Source organism: Quercus lobata, chromosome 9 (assembly GCF_001633185.2).
Source record: "Quercus lobata isolate SW786 chromosome 9, ValleyOak3.0 Primary Assembly, whole genome shotgun sequence".
NCBI classification, from domain to species: Eukaryota; Viridiplantae; Streptophyta; class Magnoliopsida; order Fagales; family Fagaceae; genus Quercus; species Quercus lobata.
The window spans coordinates 28,199,468-28,217,163 of record NC_044912.1 but is presented as its reverse complement, the minus strand read 5'-3'; the positions used below and the strand labels follow the sequence as shown (position 1 = coordinate 28,217,163).

The window sequence follows — 17,696 nt, the reverse complement described above, 5'->3', positions numbered from 1 at the left end:
GCATGAAACACCAAAACACGTTAACAAACCAACAACCCCACATTTGTTAGCATTATAAAAAAAAATATCATCTGGGCCCTTAATTATCATTATTTATAATTTTTAAATAAACTAGTTGAACACTTTTTCTTTTTCTTTTTTATTAAAAAAACTAGTTGAATACATGAATTATTATTATTAATTAATATTTTATTGATATTGATTTTCTTCAAACGGAAAGGTGGTAGTTATAGATAAGGAAAGCTTAGATTAAAGTAATGATTAGCTTAGCGTCTAGCTAGGAAGATAGATACCTCTCTTTGAAAACAAATGTCAGTTGAAAATTTAACCGGACATAGATATATATAAATAACCTCTTGTTCCTTACAATTTCCCGAAGATTTGATAGACTACGGCACGGTAGCTTGTGGGGGTACTATCTTAAAGTCATATATGAAACCTTATGTAATATCCAAAAATAAACTTTTTTTTTTTATTCTCTTAATGGTGTCAAAATATGAACTTTCTTTCTTTTATTTCAAAATGGAGTTTGAGTATTTGAAATGGTTTTTGCAGAGAGAAAGAGAGAGAGAGAGAATGATGGGTTTTCCTTCTTTCTCAAGACTGGTTTAAGTGGGCTTATAGTTTGAAGTTCTGAAAAGCTGGTTGGTATGTATGGTTTTATTTCTATTTTGTCCTTGTAAGTTTATTTTGGAATTTCCTTTTGCACAGTTTTCTGGGAATTTGAAGCATTTTGTTGTTTTCATTGAACTTTTTTTTTGTCATTTCATCGACTTTTATCCGTATGTCGGTCTGAATTCTTGTGGGGTTTCAAAATTGTTTCTTGTTTTCTGTAGTTTGAGTCATATTTTCATGGAAGTTTACATCTGGGTTTCAAAATTCAAGAATGGACATTGAGCTAGTTCTTTGATTATTTGTGTGCCACTTCAGGACTTTTCAAATCTCTACGTAAGCTCTTGGGTTTTGAATTTCTTTTGTTACAGCATGAAGTTTGAGTAGTAGTAGTAATAGTAGTATTTTTTATGAAATTTATACCTCGGATTTGGATGTCAAGTCTGTCTGTCATTGGGAAAACGTTATCTGTGTCCTGGAAAGTTTTGTTCTTTGAATTTGATTTATATTTATAATATGATATGAATCCATTTCTCACTCTCTGTGGGTTTGGTCAGAAATTCTATTTTTAAATTATGTTTTGGAGCAATTAGAGATGTATTGCTTCTGGATTCTATGTTGTCTGTCGTTGTTTGCTTAGAGAAAAGAATATTCTAATGATCTTTTCAACAAAGAGGGAAATTCTTTATTTGTCAGTTCTGATTTTACATTAATGCTTCTGTTCGCCCTTGGCATGTTGGTTTTGTATGTTTCTTTTGTAAAATTTGACTTTGGCATATGTATAGTGGGCGATTTTGAAGAAGAAAAAAAAAGGACAAAATTTTATGCTATTGCAAATATCTCTGTTGTGCAGTTCTTGAATGAATTGGAAATCAAGGGTACCCCTCATTTTCCAGGATATATATCCTGAATATTTGTTTGTATATTGCTCCATGGCTGCAACTAACTGTTCTCTCATGGTTTTCTTTGTGATTTTACAGGTTAATTTCTGTTAGCAACAATGGCCACAGTAATGGAGAAAAGTGTAAAGGAAGAAGCTGACAATCTTGCATCTTTGCCTTCCTTATCTTCAGTGGTTGCAGTAGCTGTCAATGGAAACAAAAAAAGCAAATATGTAGTAAAGTGGGCACTGGAGAAGTGTGTTCCTGAGGGAAAGGTTATCTTCAAACTGATACATGTCCGTGAAAGGATTACTGGAGTTCCTACACAAAGTAAGCTATGTGCCTTCAAATTCATGCGTTCAAATGGGAAATGATATGTAAACTTCAACAGTTTGTTAAATTTTCCTAACTCATGTAGAAACTTCATAGGAACATAAGAAAAGGGCTAATTTTACCCTTTTAAAAAACAGTAAGGACAGGTCTATTCAGTTTTTTGTAGTCATTGAAGTAATGTTCTATCTGGTAATGCCATTTTCCATAAAGTTTATATTCAAAATGTGAAACATTACACTTGCCCAAAAAATAGATCAGGATTCTAATAGTGCTGACTTCAGAAAATTTCATACCATTTCTGCCACCTTGAAGGTCGTTAGCATGAATATGGTTCAGAAAATCATTGATTTGGATATCCATGTTGCATACAATTTATGTGGACATTCTCGTCTGGGGTTTGAATACATCCCTAGTAAATTTTACTATTGGGTTTTGTGTAAGGATTAATACTTTCCATTATGGCCTTATGGGAGAGTTGAGGAAAAAGAAAGGGGAATTGGAAGAAGTACCTATGACTGGAAGCTGAATTCTCAAGTAATTTGATGATTTTCCTATCCTTCCACTTTACTTTCTCAAAATTTAAAAACTGTCCTAGTGTTTAAATTTCAAACTTTAGAAAGACCACTTTTGATTATATAATTTTAAGCAAAAGAAAATAATTTGTGGTTTTCACCAAATAATCTTCTCTATGTTATTCCAGTGGGAAATTCCATTCCGCTTTCACAAGTACGGGAGGATGTAGCAGCTGCTTATATAAAGGAAATTAATTGTCAGACAAGTCAAATGCTTCTTCCTTACAAGAAATTGTGCGCTCAGAAAAAGGTCAATATATCTTGTGTTTTGAAATTTAATCTTGGATAAATTTAAGGATGGGATCTTAACTCACTTGGTTCTGGACATAGGTGGAAGTAGATGATATAGTTATTGAATCAGATGATGTGGAAAAAGCAATAGCAGAGGAGGTTGCTAAGCATGATATCCACAAGCTTGTCATAGGAGCTTCATCACGTGGCTTGTTCACAAGGTATTTACTTAGCATGTTTATGTCATCTGTACTATCATTTGTGCTATCATCTTCTATTTTAAAAGAACAGATTGGAAATATCATCAAATTCTTTCATATGTATCTTTCAAGCTCAATTCTCCATCTGCATCATGAATGCTCTTGTTAACAAGATACTATCAATGTTTGAAGGAAACTTAAGGGTCTATCCTCAAAAATCTCAGCGAGCACTCCAAGATTTTGTACAGTCTATGTTGTTTCGAGAGGAAAGTTGTCTTCCATACGCCCATCCAATACAGAAATGAATGGAAGCTTTAAAGATGACAGTAGTGAAACAAGTTGTTCTAGCCAGAGTTTGTCAAGCCACACTTCCAGCTCACTGACAGGTATATGCACTTTGCTTAAGTTCTGAGCTACATCTGCTCAATGAATAAGAGTATGGTATAAAATGCATTTTCAAACTAACCTGTGGAGGAATGTACTTATTTTTTCTTTTTTAAGGATTTCTGCTGCTTGCTTTATTACTCTGTCTTACATAATGCATAAATGTGTTATTAATAAATTTTGACATGTTTTTGCCTGATGTTGCACATAAACATGATGTTGAAAGATATTATTTATATTTGATGACCTTCAAAGTACCAATTCTATCAGCAAAATGATGGAGGATTCAGCAACTGCTGCTGGCAAGCCAGAATACAGCTCAAAGCTGCAATACATGCTTTAGAGACTCTTCAGAAAACACACTTCCTTTTCATATTAAAAATACAAATAATTAATTTCTGTGCATACTATATGCTTCTAGAAATGCAAACACAAAATTCTGCCACTGCATCTTTGCAGTGCTTCAAGTTTTCCAAAATTTTTTTTTTTTGGGGGGGGGGGGGGGGTGGTGTTCTTTTTTACTCTTTTAATTACGTTGTCTCAAAGGGTTTGTTACATTCCTACACTGACCTAAGTTTGTTTCAATACTAAATAAAGCATGCCAACAGTTCTAACTAGGATTTAAGTTATCCTCTCTCTCTCTCTCTCTCTCTCTCTCTCTCTCTATTGGAACTAAACTTGAAAACATGTCAATTTTTTATGGATTTTAGTTTAGTAAATTGGATTATTGGCTCATAATTTAAAGGATGACAAATTTATGAGAGGTGGTTTTACCGGATGAAAGTTGTAACTCATCTCTTCTTCTTTTTCCTGGCACGCACAGATTATGCTTCGGTTGCTTCGCACTCTCATTTCTGTTCTCCTTCACTACCAATGCAGCGATTTCAAGCTCTTGCTACTATTAACCACAACCTTCTTAAGACAGGAACAAATTCAGTTGAAACAAACCATTCTAGATGCCAGTCCTTGGATGTTGAGGAAAGGAAGGATGATATGAGTTCTTGTCCCAATAAAGCAGATTCTGAACCTGCATTGAATTGGTCCTATAGTTGCAAAACCTTGCCAATGGATGATCAATCATGGATTTCTGATCAAGCTTCCAACTCAGATGCTCTCACCGATTATCCTTCATCAGATACTCAGGTAGTCTTATCTAATTTCTTTTGACTTTGTATATCGGTGCTAATGAGCTGCTTGTCCAAAAATGCTTACCTGCTGGAAAATTGTGTTGGATTCTGCATGTGCTTTGGATGGAAATAATATATATATATATATATATATATTTGAATTTAAGTTGTATGTGATATAGCTTTGGTATCATTGAAAATATTAGGACATATAAGTTTCATTAATGAATATAAAAGGTAGTGCAAACCTTTTCCTTTTAAGATTTTTTCCCCTTTCGTTTTAAAATACATGCATTCTAGAAATCATGAAATTGTACATTGCTAAAGAGTCATTGCTTTACTTTTCTTTATACGTGAGAATAGTTTATGGTGATTGAGAGGTGCAAAACACCCTCTTTTGACAACTATGTAATATTGCAAAAAAGCATTTATCTAAATAATTGAGAGAGAAGTTTTTTTTTCAAGACTGAGAAGAGAATAATTTCCATAATATATATGTTGATTTCAATATACATTTGAAAGTCAATACAACACGTATTTGTATTTCTGAAGTTTCACATTGGTTTTCACTTATATGGGCAGGAAATTGATTTTGAGCTGGAAAAGCTAAGAATAGAACTCAGACATGTCCGAGGAATGTATGCAATAGCTCAAAGTGAGACAATAGGTGCTTCCCGGAAGGTAAATTATGGTTTTCTTTTGTTTACAAAAGATCCTTTTAGCTGCTGTTTCTCTTTACATCTAAGCTGGCTACATGTTAGATAAGTGATTTTCCAAGATTTTGGATTTTGATCAGACTGGTGAATTCTGGCTATTTTATTAATTATTTGTCCCTTAGTCATCTTGTCTTTCTTCTTCATTGCTTCATCTTCGATATCTTATTTGAATACTTCTAACAATGTATCTACAAATACAGAGAAAATAGAGTGAGATTCATGATTTTTCAGCTTCACCTTTAAATTTTTTAGCCACAAACTCCCCACACTGCACCACTGCCTTTATTCATGCCTATGAATAGTGAAGCAAGATACACATAGCCGATCTCAATTGCTAAGGATTAATGATTAAAGGTCTGTTTGGATAGAATTTATTTTGCTGAAACTGAAAACTGAAAACACTGTAACAAAATAATTTTTAAATATGTGAATAATGCTGTGGGACCCATTTTTAATGAAAAAGTGGCTGAAAAGTGGAATTTGTGGGTCCGTGAACAGTGTACGGATGTACTGTTCACTGTGGAAAAGTCAACAAATGCGGGCTGTAAAAAGAAAAAAAAAACGTAGAAAACGTGAACATAGTTTCAGTGCTATCCAAACCCCCTCTAAATAAGTTGAGCTAAGTCATTCAGGCCATCTGAAATTTAATATAACGTGAACTATGTAACCAAACTCTTGCCATGACTTCCTTTATTCATGCCTATGAATAGTGAAGCAAGATACACATAGCCGATCTCAATTGCTAAGGATTAATGATTAAAGGTTTATTTGGATAGAATTTATTTTGCTGAAACTGAAAACTGAAAACACTGTAGCAAAATAATTTTTAAATGTATGAATAGTGCTGTGGGACCCCTTTTTAATGAAAAAGTGGCTGAAAAGTGGAATTTGTGGGTCCGTGAACAGTGTACGGATGTACTGTTCACCGTGGAAAAGTCAACAAATGCGGGTTGAAAAAAGAAAAAGAAAAAACGTAGAAAACGTAAACATAGTTTCAGTGCTATCCAAACCCCCTCTAAATAAGTTGAGCTAAGTCATTCAGGCCATCTGAAATTTAATATAACGTGAACTATGTAACCAAACTCTTGCCATGACTTCCATCATAGTAAGCATTCATAACCCTTTTATTTTATATTTTTTGTAATTCTAGAATTTATAAATTGTCTACCTATATTGCAAGCTAAATGTTTTCCTTTGGGAATCATATATGGAGTCAATATCATTACTATTTACAAAAATATATGCAATGTGAATTCATAAATTTGCTTATCTATTTTGTATACAAGGGAACATCATCCAGCAGGCCTTTTTCTGAAGTTTACCCAAAAAAAGAAAAATAAAAAAAAAGGAGCACTGAACAAAGTAGTAGAACATGTAATAACTAATACGTCATATACAATCGACAAATTCATGGAAATCCTTCTAGGACACAATTTAGTGCAATCTTTTGGAGGGATGAAATGGTATATAGTTCTCTAATTAAAATATTTGGAGGATGGAATGCATTATCAATGTTTTCCAATTATTTGTTTGAATTAATTGTACTTCATCAGTCTTAGTGATTATATATCTGTTGTGGCTATTTCTCCTGATGGCTAATTGGGTAACAGAAATGTTCTATCTTGTGTTACATTACAGTTGGACTAGTCTGTCCACTAGGTACTTATTTTTATATTATCTCTTAATTGTTTCATTTCTTTAAGTAACATGCTCTTGTTATTTCCTTGATCAGCTACACAATCTCAGTGAACGCCGGATGGAGGAAGCAATGAAGCTCAAGGAGATAAATATCAAAGAGGAGAGAGCCAAAGAATTAGCAAGACAAGAGAAAGGGAGGCATGAAGCTGCAAAAAGAGAAGCTGAATATGTGAGAGAATGTGCTGAAAGAGAAGCCTCCCAACGGAGAGAAGCGGAGATGAAGGCTATTCATGATGCTAAAGAGAAAAAAAAGTTTGAGAATGCTCTTGTTGGTCCAGTGCAGCAATACCATAAGTTCACATGGGAAGAGATTGTGTCTGCCACTTCATCTTTCTCTGAAGATCTTAAAATAGGGATGGGGGCATATGGATCAGTTTATAAGTGCAATCTGCATCATACAACTGCAGCAGTGAAAGTTCTTCACTCCGAAGATAGTCACAAAAATAAGCAGTTCCTGCAGGAGGTAAACTATAAAGACCCCCCCCCCCCCCCCCCCAAAACAAAAGAAAAAGTGTCAATTGAATGAAGAAACAAAAATAGTTCTTTGATCATTATGTACACATATTTAAGCATACACTTTAGCAATTAAGCCTTCCCACTTTCTGCAATTCAGTTGGTTTCCGGTTTACAAGGTGCATTGTCACTTATTCACTAATTAGAAGGCAATTTAGTATATGCTTCGCTGTGTTCCTGTAAATAATGAGTGGTAATCTTTATACCTTGTGATGTCCTGTTATTCTGTAAGGAAAAACTTTAAAAGGGGGGAACATAGGATTACCCCAACTGAAATATTGACTGAATACTTACCTATGTTTTCCATTTGATTTCAGCTTGATATCTTGAGCAAAATTCGGCATCCCCATTTACTTCTCCTTCTTGGAGCCTGTCAAGATCGTGGTTGCCTAGTCTACGAGCACATGGAGAATGGTAGCCTGGAGGACAGGTTGCTCAAGAAAAATGGTTCACTTCCCATTCCTTGGTTTGAGAGGTGCCGAATAGCTTGGGAAGTAGCCTCAGCTCTTGTCTTTCTTCACAACTCAAAGCCAAGAGCAATAATCCATCGTGATTTGAAACCAGCAAACATTTTGCTTGATCATAACCTTGTGAGCAAGATTGGTGATGTTGGCCTTTCTACAATGCTTAAATCAGATGTTTCTTCTATGTATACTGTATGCTCTTACGCAGGGCCTGTTGGGACACTCTGCTACATAGATCCTGAGTATCAAAGGACTGGGATACTATCTCCACAGTCCGATGTTTATGCTTTTGGAATGGTGATTTTGCAGTTGCTGACTGCAAAACCAGCAATAGCACTAGCCCATGTGGTGGAAACTGCTTTAAGTGATGGTAAGTTATTGGAGATTTTGGATCAAGAAGGCGGGAATTGGCCAATTGAGGTGGCAAAGGAATTGGCTGAAATGGGACTGAGCTGTGCTGAGCTTCGGCGTCAAGATAGACCTGATTTGAAAGATAAAGTACTTCCTGCACTGGAGAGATTGAAAGAAGTTGCTGATAGGGCTCGAGATTCAGCTTGCAGAGTGCCATCTGCACCTCCTAACCACTTCATCTGCCCAATTCTTAAGGTATGCTGCACAATCTTCTACTGCCAACATCTTATAGCTCTTTGTTTGGGGAAAAAAAAAGGCTAATGTTCTTGTAAACTTACATTGTGATAATGATTTGCTGCATGTTATATTTAATTGGATGTTTGTTAAATTTTATTCATCAAGTGGGTTGAATTTTATGAGTCTGGACATAGCAATATGATTCAGTTTAAATCTAGTGAGTACCAATTTAAAATATTCTAATGCCTAGATATGTTTCTTTTTTTTTTTTTTTTTTTTTTTTTTTTTTTTGGTATTTACTATTTGTACAGGAAATGGTGACCTGTTGGTCCTAGAAATCTGAAAGTAAAAGTGTACAACCTCATATAGGGAGGAAAGGTCTTGTAATTTTGGAAGAAGCAGATGTAGTATAAACATAGATCTGTCTGGGCTAATGCTTGTTTAAAAAGGCCATATTTTATATTACATTTGAGATTTAACTCCTGTTTTTCAGTTCTCCAATTTCAAATTGGGATTGATAGACCTTTTGCTTTTGCTAATTTATATTAGCTATAAACCTCTTTTAACTTCAATTATACACCCCCTATATTTAGTATAAGTAAATGATAAAAAGAATACATGTGACCGATCTTGACTAGTTTGTTGACAATCTACAGTGATTGTAGCTTTCATTGTCTTCATGAATACCCTCTTGCAATAATTTGTCAATGAAATGTTATTTAATTTTGTTACAGGATGTGATGGACGATCCTTACGTTGCTGCGGATGGTTACACTTATGACCGCAGAGCAATAAAGCAATGGCTTGAAGAGAATGATACATCTCCAATGACAAATATGCCATTGCCTCATAAGAATCTGATACCAAATTACACGCTTCTTTCTGCAGTTGTGGAGTGGAAATCCGGAATCCAATAACCATCCTCTATTGATTTTGCAGAATTACATCGACAATTGTTAGTGAATCATGAACCTTCTTTTTGTAATTATAGTGGATTAGTTTAGAGGCCAATGACATTTCTCATTCATAATTATTTAGGACAATGCTGACACAGTTGTTTCCTTGCGGATTCCTTAATTGAAAACTCATCATGTAATTATATTTTTTGTGGGGAAAAAAGGAAAGAAGCAGCAAGAAACAAAAGTCAGCTGTTAATGTTTTAGGTGCTACTTCTCCGTGTGGTTTTGCATATTAGAGTGCATGTGGTTTCAAATTTGAAAGATGGATTGTACATACAAAGAACATCTTTCTTTTGAAAGTGTAAAGGTTTGTTTGGTTATGTTGTTTAAACAACGGTTTTTATTATTTAATCAATACAACACGTATTTTCACAACATTTTTTTACTCACACGTATTTTTATAACACTTTTCTATCTACATATATTTTCACAACACTTAAATAACGTTATTAGAACAATGTTACTAGAACATCATTGTTATGTATAAACTCCACGTGGTTCTCCTATTAGGCCATTCTGCAGTGCAAGTCTCAAAATATCAAATAGCATATTTTGTGTCATCCGATATTAGCTACTATGGTTAGTGCAGCTTCGTCTAAGATCCAATTTTCAGTTGAATCAAACTAAGATTATAGGCTTTAAGAGAGAGAGAGAGAGAGAGAGAGATCTTATGAAATTGAATAATTGTGCACGTATTTTAGAAGTTGTAATTGACTCAACTAACGGAAATGTGATGCTAAACATGCTTGTGACTGATGGTTCTGTTTGCATCTTTAAAATTTTGCAAAATAATTTGGATAAAAGTCATATTAAATTCAATTACGACATGTGGAGCGTAAAAAGGAATATTGTTAGGGTAGCTTCAATTTCTCAATATAACATATAGTGCCCATTTGGATTCAGCATTTTCCGCTGAATCTTGGGCTACGTTTTTTGATTTTTTTTTTTTTCCAGCCACACTATTTGACCAAGTCAACCGTGAATAGTATACTCGTGCACTGTTTACAGACCCACAAATTTCACTTTTCAGCAATTTTTTCATTAAAAATGGGTCCTACGATATTATTCACACATTTAAAAATTATTTTGCTACAGTGTTTTCAGTTTCAGCAAAAATAAGCTCGATCCAAACGGACCTAGAGGCACATTAATTTTTTTTTTTTTTTATTTTGTTTTGTTTTGTTTAGTTGCACATCATTTGACTAAAAAACTTGGTTTAAGCCCAATTGTGTTACATTAAATTAGCCACACATTCTTGTACTTAAATTTTTGGGGAGATAGCAATTTGGGAACACTTAAATTGCAAGGTTTTGCAAGGTTAATATAACATATAATGAAATTATTTGACCCAAAATTTTAAGTCAATGGGTTTAGGTCCAATTATGTTATATTAATTACATATTCTTGTCACTAATAAGTATCTATTAGAGGTTTTCTAGTTTTATTTTTTATTTTTTTATCATGTTAATAATGGTATTTTTGTAATCATGCTATAAGCACTAATATAAATATGGATAAAGTTTAGCTATAAAATTGGTTGTAATTTAAGGCTACAAATTCACTCAATAAAATAAATATTACTACATATTTTAAAAATCTAATCGTTGAATTGCATGTTATTTACACTCTTAATACACATGTCAAATTTTGTATCAATCGAATATTATTTACTTTATGATCTATAAGCTTATATTTTATGCGTAATTTTAAATTATAAAAATTTGCAATTTAAAAAATTTATTGATAATATAGCTACTGATATTTAATATTCTTGAAATTTTGCAAGCATAGAGGATATAAGAAGAAAATGTAATCTAATGGTGGATTTATCAAAATTCACCTCCACTAAAAAGATATTGAGTAAGGTTGTAGCCTAAAGCTACAACAAATTTTGTAACTAAAAATTACAACTAATTTTGTAGCTAAACTTTGTCTTATAAATATATGCTAAGGCATGAGACTAATTGATAATGACTTCAAATTTTTCTTTGTTTCTTTTCTCTTTCTCTCTCTTTCTATTCTTCTTTTCATGGGTTTCAGTAAACTCAACTAGTAAAGTTTCTGATCGTAGAATAAGAGATCTGTGGTTTAGTCTCTACCTATACCAAAAATTGATTATTGTCTTACTCTGATGATAAAGAGCCCTTATTAAAAACCATAGGTTGAAACTATTTCCAAAAAAAAAAAAAAAAAATCTTCTCTTCCACATTCTTCTCACTTAATCCTAAATCTTTATATTCTACAACTCAACTATTTTCAACGTGACACTTCACTACGACAACAATTTTCAATGCGACACTTCAATACCAGCTAACCACATTACTCATGAGTCATGAATATTCTAACAAATATATGCGTTTTGAAAAGTTTTTTTGGGAGAGTTTTGAAAAAGACAGGATACATATAAGCGGGTAAATAAAGATTTTTTTTTTTTTTTTTTGGTAGAGGTAAATAAAGAATTTGGATTGTGTACAATTTTTACAAATCTACTGTAAACTAATGTTTTAAATAAATCATGACAAAGCAATGTTACCTTTTCTTGGGCTAACTGTTGAATTGCGTGTTTTTTACGTTCTTAATACACATATTAAATTTTGTATTAATTTGATATTATTTATTATATGATCTATAAATTTATATTTTATGTATAATTTTTAGCTATAAAAACTTGTAATTTAAACAATTTATTAATGACATAACTATTGATCTTTAATTTTCTAGAAATTTTACAAGCATGAAAGATATAAGAAAAAGATGTAATCCAATGATGGATATATCAAAATTCAACTCTAATAAAAAGATATTGATTAAGATTGTAGCCGAAAACAATGCAAAATTGACTAAAGCTTTTTGACTGTTTTGAGTGTGGTAAATTAGCTAGCTTCATGTTCCCCCCAAAAAAAAAATTTAGATAGCTTCATTCAAATGCTCCAGGCATTCTTACTGCAAAGTAAATGAAAATCCAAAATAGCCTAATCATCCAGTTTCATGGTAAAGATAGTCACTCAATAACCTTTACAGGTCCAGTTGCTGAGGTAAATACAAGTATAATAAGATTGCATCTGTTAATGGCGGATCTCTTTAAAAATAATTGTCCCTCCACAATGTCAAAGTTGGGACCAGATAGATTACACAATCTTGAGCTGCTGATGTTTGACAATTAAGAATTCTGAAAGATGACAAGCATATAATCACCAATTCCATGATCCTCATTGGGTGGCCAGTAAGTGCAACTTTTGCTTCGAGTAATTAATATTTCTCCATAAACATAAATATTAGCAACCCTACAACCTTGTTTGGATGGACAACCAAAATTTTCAACTACTTGGCTTTGAGAGTATACTCATTTACGCTTTTCATATATACCTTGATGACACCATCTTTGTCATTGTCATCAACCATGTTGATTTTGGAGAATTGATATACAATAAATATCCCAAAATCAATTGTCACAATGACCTACCATCGGTACCTCTGCAAAATCCTAAAGCTTCTTATTTTCTAATATCTTCAAGCTTCCAAAGGACCTGCTTAATATTTGGCCTGAGAGAAGGTGAAGGAGAACAACAAGCCATAGCAAGCTGAAAGAATTTGAGAATGCATTCTTCAGTAACCCAGCTTTGATCATCATTGCTGTCTCTTAGAAGTATGTTGGGATGGAATAAGTCTCCAATCCTATGCCCCAGAACTGCATTTCTCATAAAGTTAGGAAGGTAAAAATCCTCATCAGAGGTTGGGTTCTCATTGACTGCTTCCTTCCCTGAAAGCAGTTCAAGTAAGATTACCCCAAGGCTGTATATATCAGTTTCTTCGCTTGCATCCTTCATTTTGATCAGCTCTGGGGCTTTGTAGCCCTCAGCTGCTGAAGCTTCAAGCATTTCTTGGCTAGCAGTAGCATTCAACAGAAGATATAGTCCAAAATCCGAGACGTATGGTTGGTACTTTCGATCCAAAAGTATGTTTTTTGACTTGAGATTTCCATGGATTATAGGCTTCAGAAATCCTGTATGGAGATGTTCCAATCCCTTGGCTATACCAATGGAGATGCTGTAAATGATGGCCCATTTGTGAGATTCATCGCTTCCATCTGCCAATTTTAAACACAGATTTTCTTTTCAAAATGATTGAATTTTAGTTGAACATAGATGGTACAAAGAGAAATTAACTCAAAAACAGCTTCAGAGATTGTATATGCAGGCTAGATATGTCCAACAAAGAAGCAAATGTCTAAAAAAAATTAAAGGATAACAAGGTGAACTAGCATTATCTTCATACCATTTTCAAAGGAGAAACGGAAGAGAAACTGACAATGGTAGGTGAGGAAAAGATTCCAATCTAGTTGCTTGTAAAACGTGCATAATTTATGCATAAAAAACAATTTCCGTTTCAATTCATGCAAGCAGGTCTAATCCATCCCCCTCTAAAAATAAAAAATAAACATTAAAAAGTAAAAACCATGTTACTATCCCTTTCTGTTTCACTATTTTTATATCAATATTGGGAGCAATAATTGAAGAGAAATGGTCAAAAGTTTAGTAAAAGAAAATTCTTTTTGAAACATATGATCAACTTAAATTATCCCCTCGTAATTGTGCAGCTGATAGATCCTCAACTTGCTTTTTATTGTTAGATTCTTAATTGAACAAGATCCCAAGAAAAGCAAATCCTTATCTCAAAAAAGAAAAGAAAACCCGAGATATTATGACAAAGAAGGTTGAAAAAAAAAGAACACAGACTTTTTGTTTTTTTTGAGAAACAGAAGAACACAAAGACTGAAAATTAAAGAAATATGGAAAATTAGAAAGCTGTACATATATCAAACATTCTACTTCCTTTTCCTTTCCCTAATTAAATCAGGAATTGCTCCAAAAAAAGAAAAAGAAAAAAGAAATCATTCAACAATCTATTCAAGATCAAGCAACTACTACCAATATTAGGAAAGCAATTAATTCAACTTATCAAAAAACCAAAAACAAAATTATTCAGTCTCTTTCCTGAGAAAACAGAGAAACTGAATAGGAGGATAAAGATTTTGATTTTGATTTTTTTAGTTTTTAATATGCTGTTTTACTTGTAGAAAAACTGGAAGCTCTTTTCAACTAAACATACTTGTTGGACTGGTTTCTATTTTCATTTCCAGCTATACAAAAGAAAAGAAAAGAAATAGAATATTAGAAATGTGGCTTACCTCTAATGAATTCTGCCAGATTGCCCAGCCTATAAAATGGATGAACAAGAAGCTTTTCACCTCTTGGCCCTGCATAGAATCCAAGAAGAGAAACCAAGTTGGGATGCCTTAAACACCCCAGAAGCTGAATCACATCATCAAATTCTTCACCTCTTGTAGTGCACACTGGCCTTAAAAACCTCAGCAGCCTCAACTTGTTGCTTCGCTGCAACAAGGCCTGGTACAGTGTGCCATAGTTGGATTTTCCTATGACTTCTCCAGGAGCATCCAATATGTCACTGATTGCGAGGTCTTCACCATCTTGGAAAGTCACCAGGTTCTCTATCATTTCCTCATCTCCATGACCCTTTTCCATGATTTCTATATCTTCACCACCATTTCTCAACACTCTTTTGCGGTAGAAGAAGAAGTAAAGTATGAGAATTATCAACAAGATTGTTGAAGCTAGTCCAACTACTAGTTTCAGCATGTGGGTGTTTTTCATTCTACCAAAAGTTTGATTATTTTCTGAGAGCTTAGTGAGAGAACCACTATGAATGACAGTATAGATTAATACATTCTTGGATTGTGTGAATGAGTAAAAAACAAGGAATTAAGATCTGAGTGGAAGGTGTTGGATTGGAAAGTGATTGATAGCATGGAAATCTGGTTCATTATTAATGACAGTTGAAAGTATAGGACATGAGGAAGATCAAAGAATTGAAGTATGTTTGGGTGTGAAACCCAAGATTTTTGTGAACTATGTTAGAGGGGAAAAAAGGAAAAAAATAAAGTACTAGTTGTCAATTGAAAGTAAGTATTGGCAATTGGGATCCAAGGACCATGAGAGGCTTTTTACATTTGTATTTTGTAGTGAGAAGGTGAAAACAAAAAAAGAGAGCATATGTACGCTGGCTGAATCTAGTAAGACAGATCTATAGCCATGTGATGTTTCTCTCTAATTTTTGACGGTAGAGTTTCGAAAACTATTAAATATTAAATGTGTACCCTTCATTTTTCACATGAACAACTGTGAGTCTACTATATATTTAATTAATAAGACTAACAATTATGTGAAAAGAAAAAAATACGCATTTATAATATTTTAAGAGGACACAATAATTATCTGCAGAGTTTGTGTTACTTTTTTTTCTTTTTCCTTTTTTGTTTTTCATTTGTTCTTGGGGGTAGTAATTTATTAAGATTCTACGATTGGATTTGTTTAACTTTTACTTCGGAGAGGTGAGTACCACCTTGGTTTACCAAAAAAAGAGTAGCGCCTTAATTACAGGAACTTTTTTTTTGAGAGTCTAATTACAGGAACTTGGTCCAACACGTAACTTACCACACAGAGCCTTAAACATGGCGGCGTTAGGTAAAGTTCAGGGGGGTTCAAATGAACCCCCGGAGCTGGAATGTATTTTTATAATATATAATTTTTTTATATTTTATTTTTGATTTGTCTTCCTAAAATGAAAATTTCAACATCCTGAATTTTTTTTTAGTTCAGTTGAAATAAGGTTAAATATGATCTTTTTAGCAATATCTTGATCTTTTTAAACCCAAAAAAAAGCCCAACGACAAAAGTAAAAATTGGTTCATCTTAATCCTCAAAAAAAGCCTATTTAGATATTAAGTACACATTTGTTTAGTTTACAATGTAAATCATACATTGATAGTACAATGTAAACATATAATTGTCCTAAACTAATAGATAATTTTTTTTTTTTTTTTTTTTTATAGATAAATTCAACTTATAGTGTTCGCTTTTAATAATAGTTCTTTATCATCAAACTAAGACACCAATCGGTTTTTAGTGTAACTGGGAATTGAACCCCAGATCTTTTATTCAACCATCAAAGACTTTACCAGTTGAGTTAACTAGAAAATCCACATAAATAAAAGTATTTTAAGTAGTGATAATTAGAGTTCACTTAATGAAAATAATTAATATGTTCATTGTATTAAGAAAAAATTATTTCAAATGAACTTAATAGTTTATCTTTTATTCTTTTGCTAGTACATAACAAATTTGTAATAAAAAATCTTCATAAAGCACAAGATTCATCTCTTACCCAAATTACATCTTTTTATTGACCCCCCAAGAAAAAAATCCTAGAGTCGCCACTGGCCTTAAATTACATTACAACCTCGCGTTTGTCAATGACTCGAGGACATGTTTGCTATGCGTTACTCTATTAATAGACAAGACTTGCTTCTAATGGTGATATGTGACAAGTGTTTGACAACTTAAAAGGTGACCACTTTAGCCAAGCTGATTCCATCAAATATATATATATATATATATATATATATATAATTTTAAAAGTTTTATTTTTTATTAATCTCATAATATTTTGATATATAAGTTTTTGAGACTTCACACTTTTACTGATTTCAGTATTATAATATATAGTGTCCATTTGGTTTGCGTTTTGGATTCAAGCGTCTGCATCTGTTTTTTTTTTTTTTTTTTTTTTTTTTTTTTTTTTTTTTTTTTTGACTAGTGCCTCTTGCACTATTCATGTAATGTAAGGATTCAATTTGTAACGATCCCAAATTCGTATCGGGTTCGAACGTTAAAGGTCCAAACAATAAATTTGTAGAGCGTGGATGTCAAAGAACTAGGTTAACTCCAAAAGAAAAACGATTAAACTTAACATTTATAGATGGATTAACACTAATATAACGATCAATTTCTCCTTGAAACAAGTTCAGTTCTTTATTTCATAAGGTTTTCTTCTTAGTACTCCTCGTTTAGAGATTTCGATCTTTTTTTCTCAATGCATTCTTCCATGTTATATACTGCCCTCTTGGTGTCATCTTCACCACACACGTGTAGGTTGGGTTCGGAGGATCCCTTCTTGTCCCATCCAACACCTCCTAGAACCTCCAACCAGCAGCTGTAAGGCTGCCTCATCACTGTTCAGGTATCACCTCCACATTAATGCGGCTAGAGGGTTGAGAGGCAATTAATGCAGAGGCAGCTGTTGTTAAAGATATTTATTTACCTTTTCTTTCTTACCCTTGGTCCCATGTCCCACCTTCAGTGGTAATGTAGCTCTAAAGTATGTTTGCAACAATGTGGCATTCAGGTCGTCCTCGGACTCATACTGCTGAGAAGGATTTTGTCTTCGAACGAATACTGAACTCACCTCACGTGATATCTACTCTCATTTTCATTTGGTTACCCTTATAACCTGATATGGGCCTCCTCAAGCAATTTTACGTCCTCGGATGGGCCACAGGTC

General features: G+C 33.3%; 2 protein-coding genes across 6 annotated transcripts; one reads left to right on the top strand and one right to left on the bottom strand.

Moving 5' to 3' along the window:
• The first annotated feature begins 239 nt into the window (after positions 1-239).
• LOC115959724 (U-box domain-containing protein 35-like) lies at positions 240-9,609 on the top strand. Of its 5 annotated transcripts, none has more exons than XM_031078250.1 (11): positions 240-412; positions 556-648; positions 1,593-1,823; positions 2,527-2,648; positions 2,729-2,850; positions 3,022-3,215; positions 4,037-4,356; positions 4,923-5,021; positions 6,789-7,217; positions 7,585-8,337; positions 9,054-9,609. In XM_031078250.1, exons 3-11 carry the CDS (start codon positions 1,613-1,615, stop codon positions 9,234-9,236), a joined length of 2,433 nt encoding a protein of 810 aa, XP_030934110.1. In that variant the 5' UTR covers positions 240-412; positions 556-648; positions 1,593-1,612; the 3' UTR covers positions 9,237-9,609. The 5 variants fall into 5 exon arrangements, with proteins under 5 accessions (XP_030934110.1, XP_030934109.1, XP_030934111.1 ...); XM_031078249.1 differs by having other exon boundaries at positions 240-444; XM_031078251.1 differs by lacking the exons at positions 240-412; positions 556-648 and adding an exon at positions 717-948.
• A 2,986-nt stretch (positions 9,610-12,595) lies between these two features.
• On the bottom strand, positions 12,596-15,344 carry LOC115958955 (putative kinase-like protein TMKL1). The gene is made up of 2 exons (XM_031077239.1): positions 14,467-15,344; positions 12,596-13,365 (listed from the first exon to the last, which is right to left on the bottom strand). Exons 1-2 carry the CDS (start codon positions 14,948-14,950, stop codon positions 12,773-12,775), a joined length of 1,077 nt encoding a protein of 358 aa, XP_030933099.1. The 5' UTR covers positions 14,951-15,344; the 3' UTR covers positions 12,596-12,772.
• Positions 15,345-17,696: the final 2,352 nt, after the last annotated feature.

Bases quoted from the DNA above. Each gene is read 5' to 3' on its own strand.
- LOC115959724 (XM_031078250.1), top strand. From the start codon at position 1,613: ATGGCCACAGTAATGGAGAAAAGTGTAAAGGAAGAAGCTGACAATCTT. The intron at 1,824-2,526 runs GTAAGCTATGTG...ATGTTATTCCAG, and splicing joins TACTGGAGTTCCTACACAAA to TGGGAAATTCCATTCCGCTT. The intron at 3,216-4,036 runs GTATATGCACTT...TGGCACGCACAG, and splicing joins CACTTCCAGCTCACTGACAG to ATTATGCTTCGGTTGCTTCG.
- LOC115958955 (XM_031077239.1), bottom strand. From the start codon at position 14,950: ATGAAAAACACCCACATGCTGAAACTAGTAGTTGGACTAGCTTCAACA. The intron at 13,366-14,466 runs GTAAGCCACATT...TAAAATTGGCAG, and splicing joins TCTGGCAGAATTCATTAGAG to ATGGAAGCGATGAATCTCAC.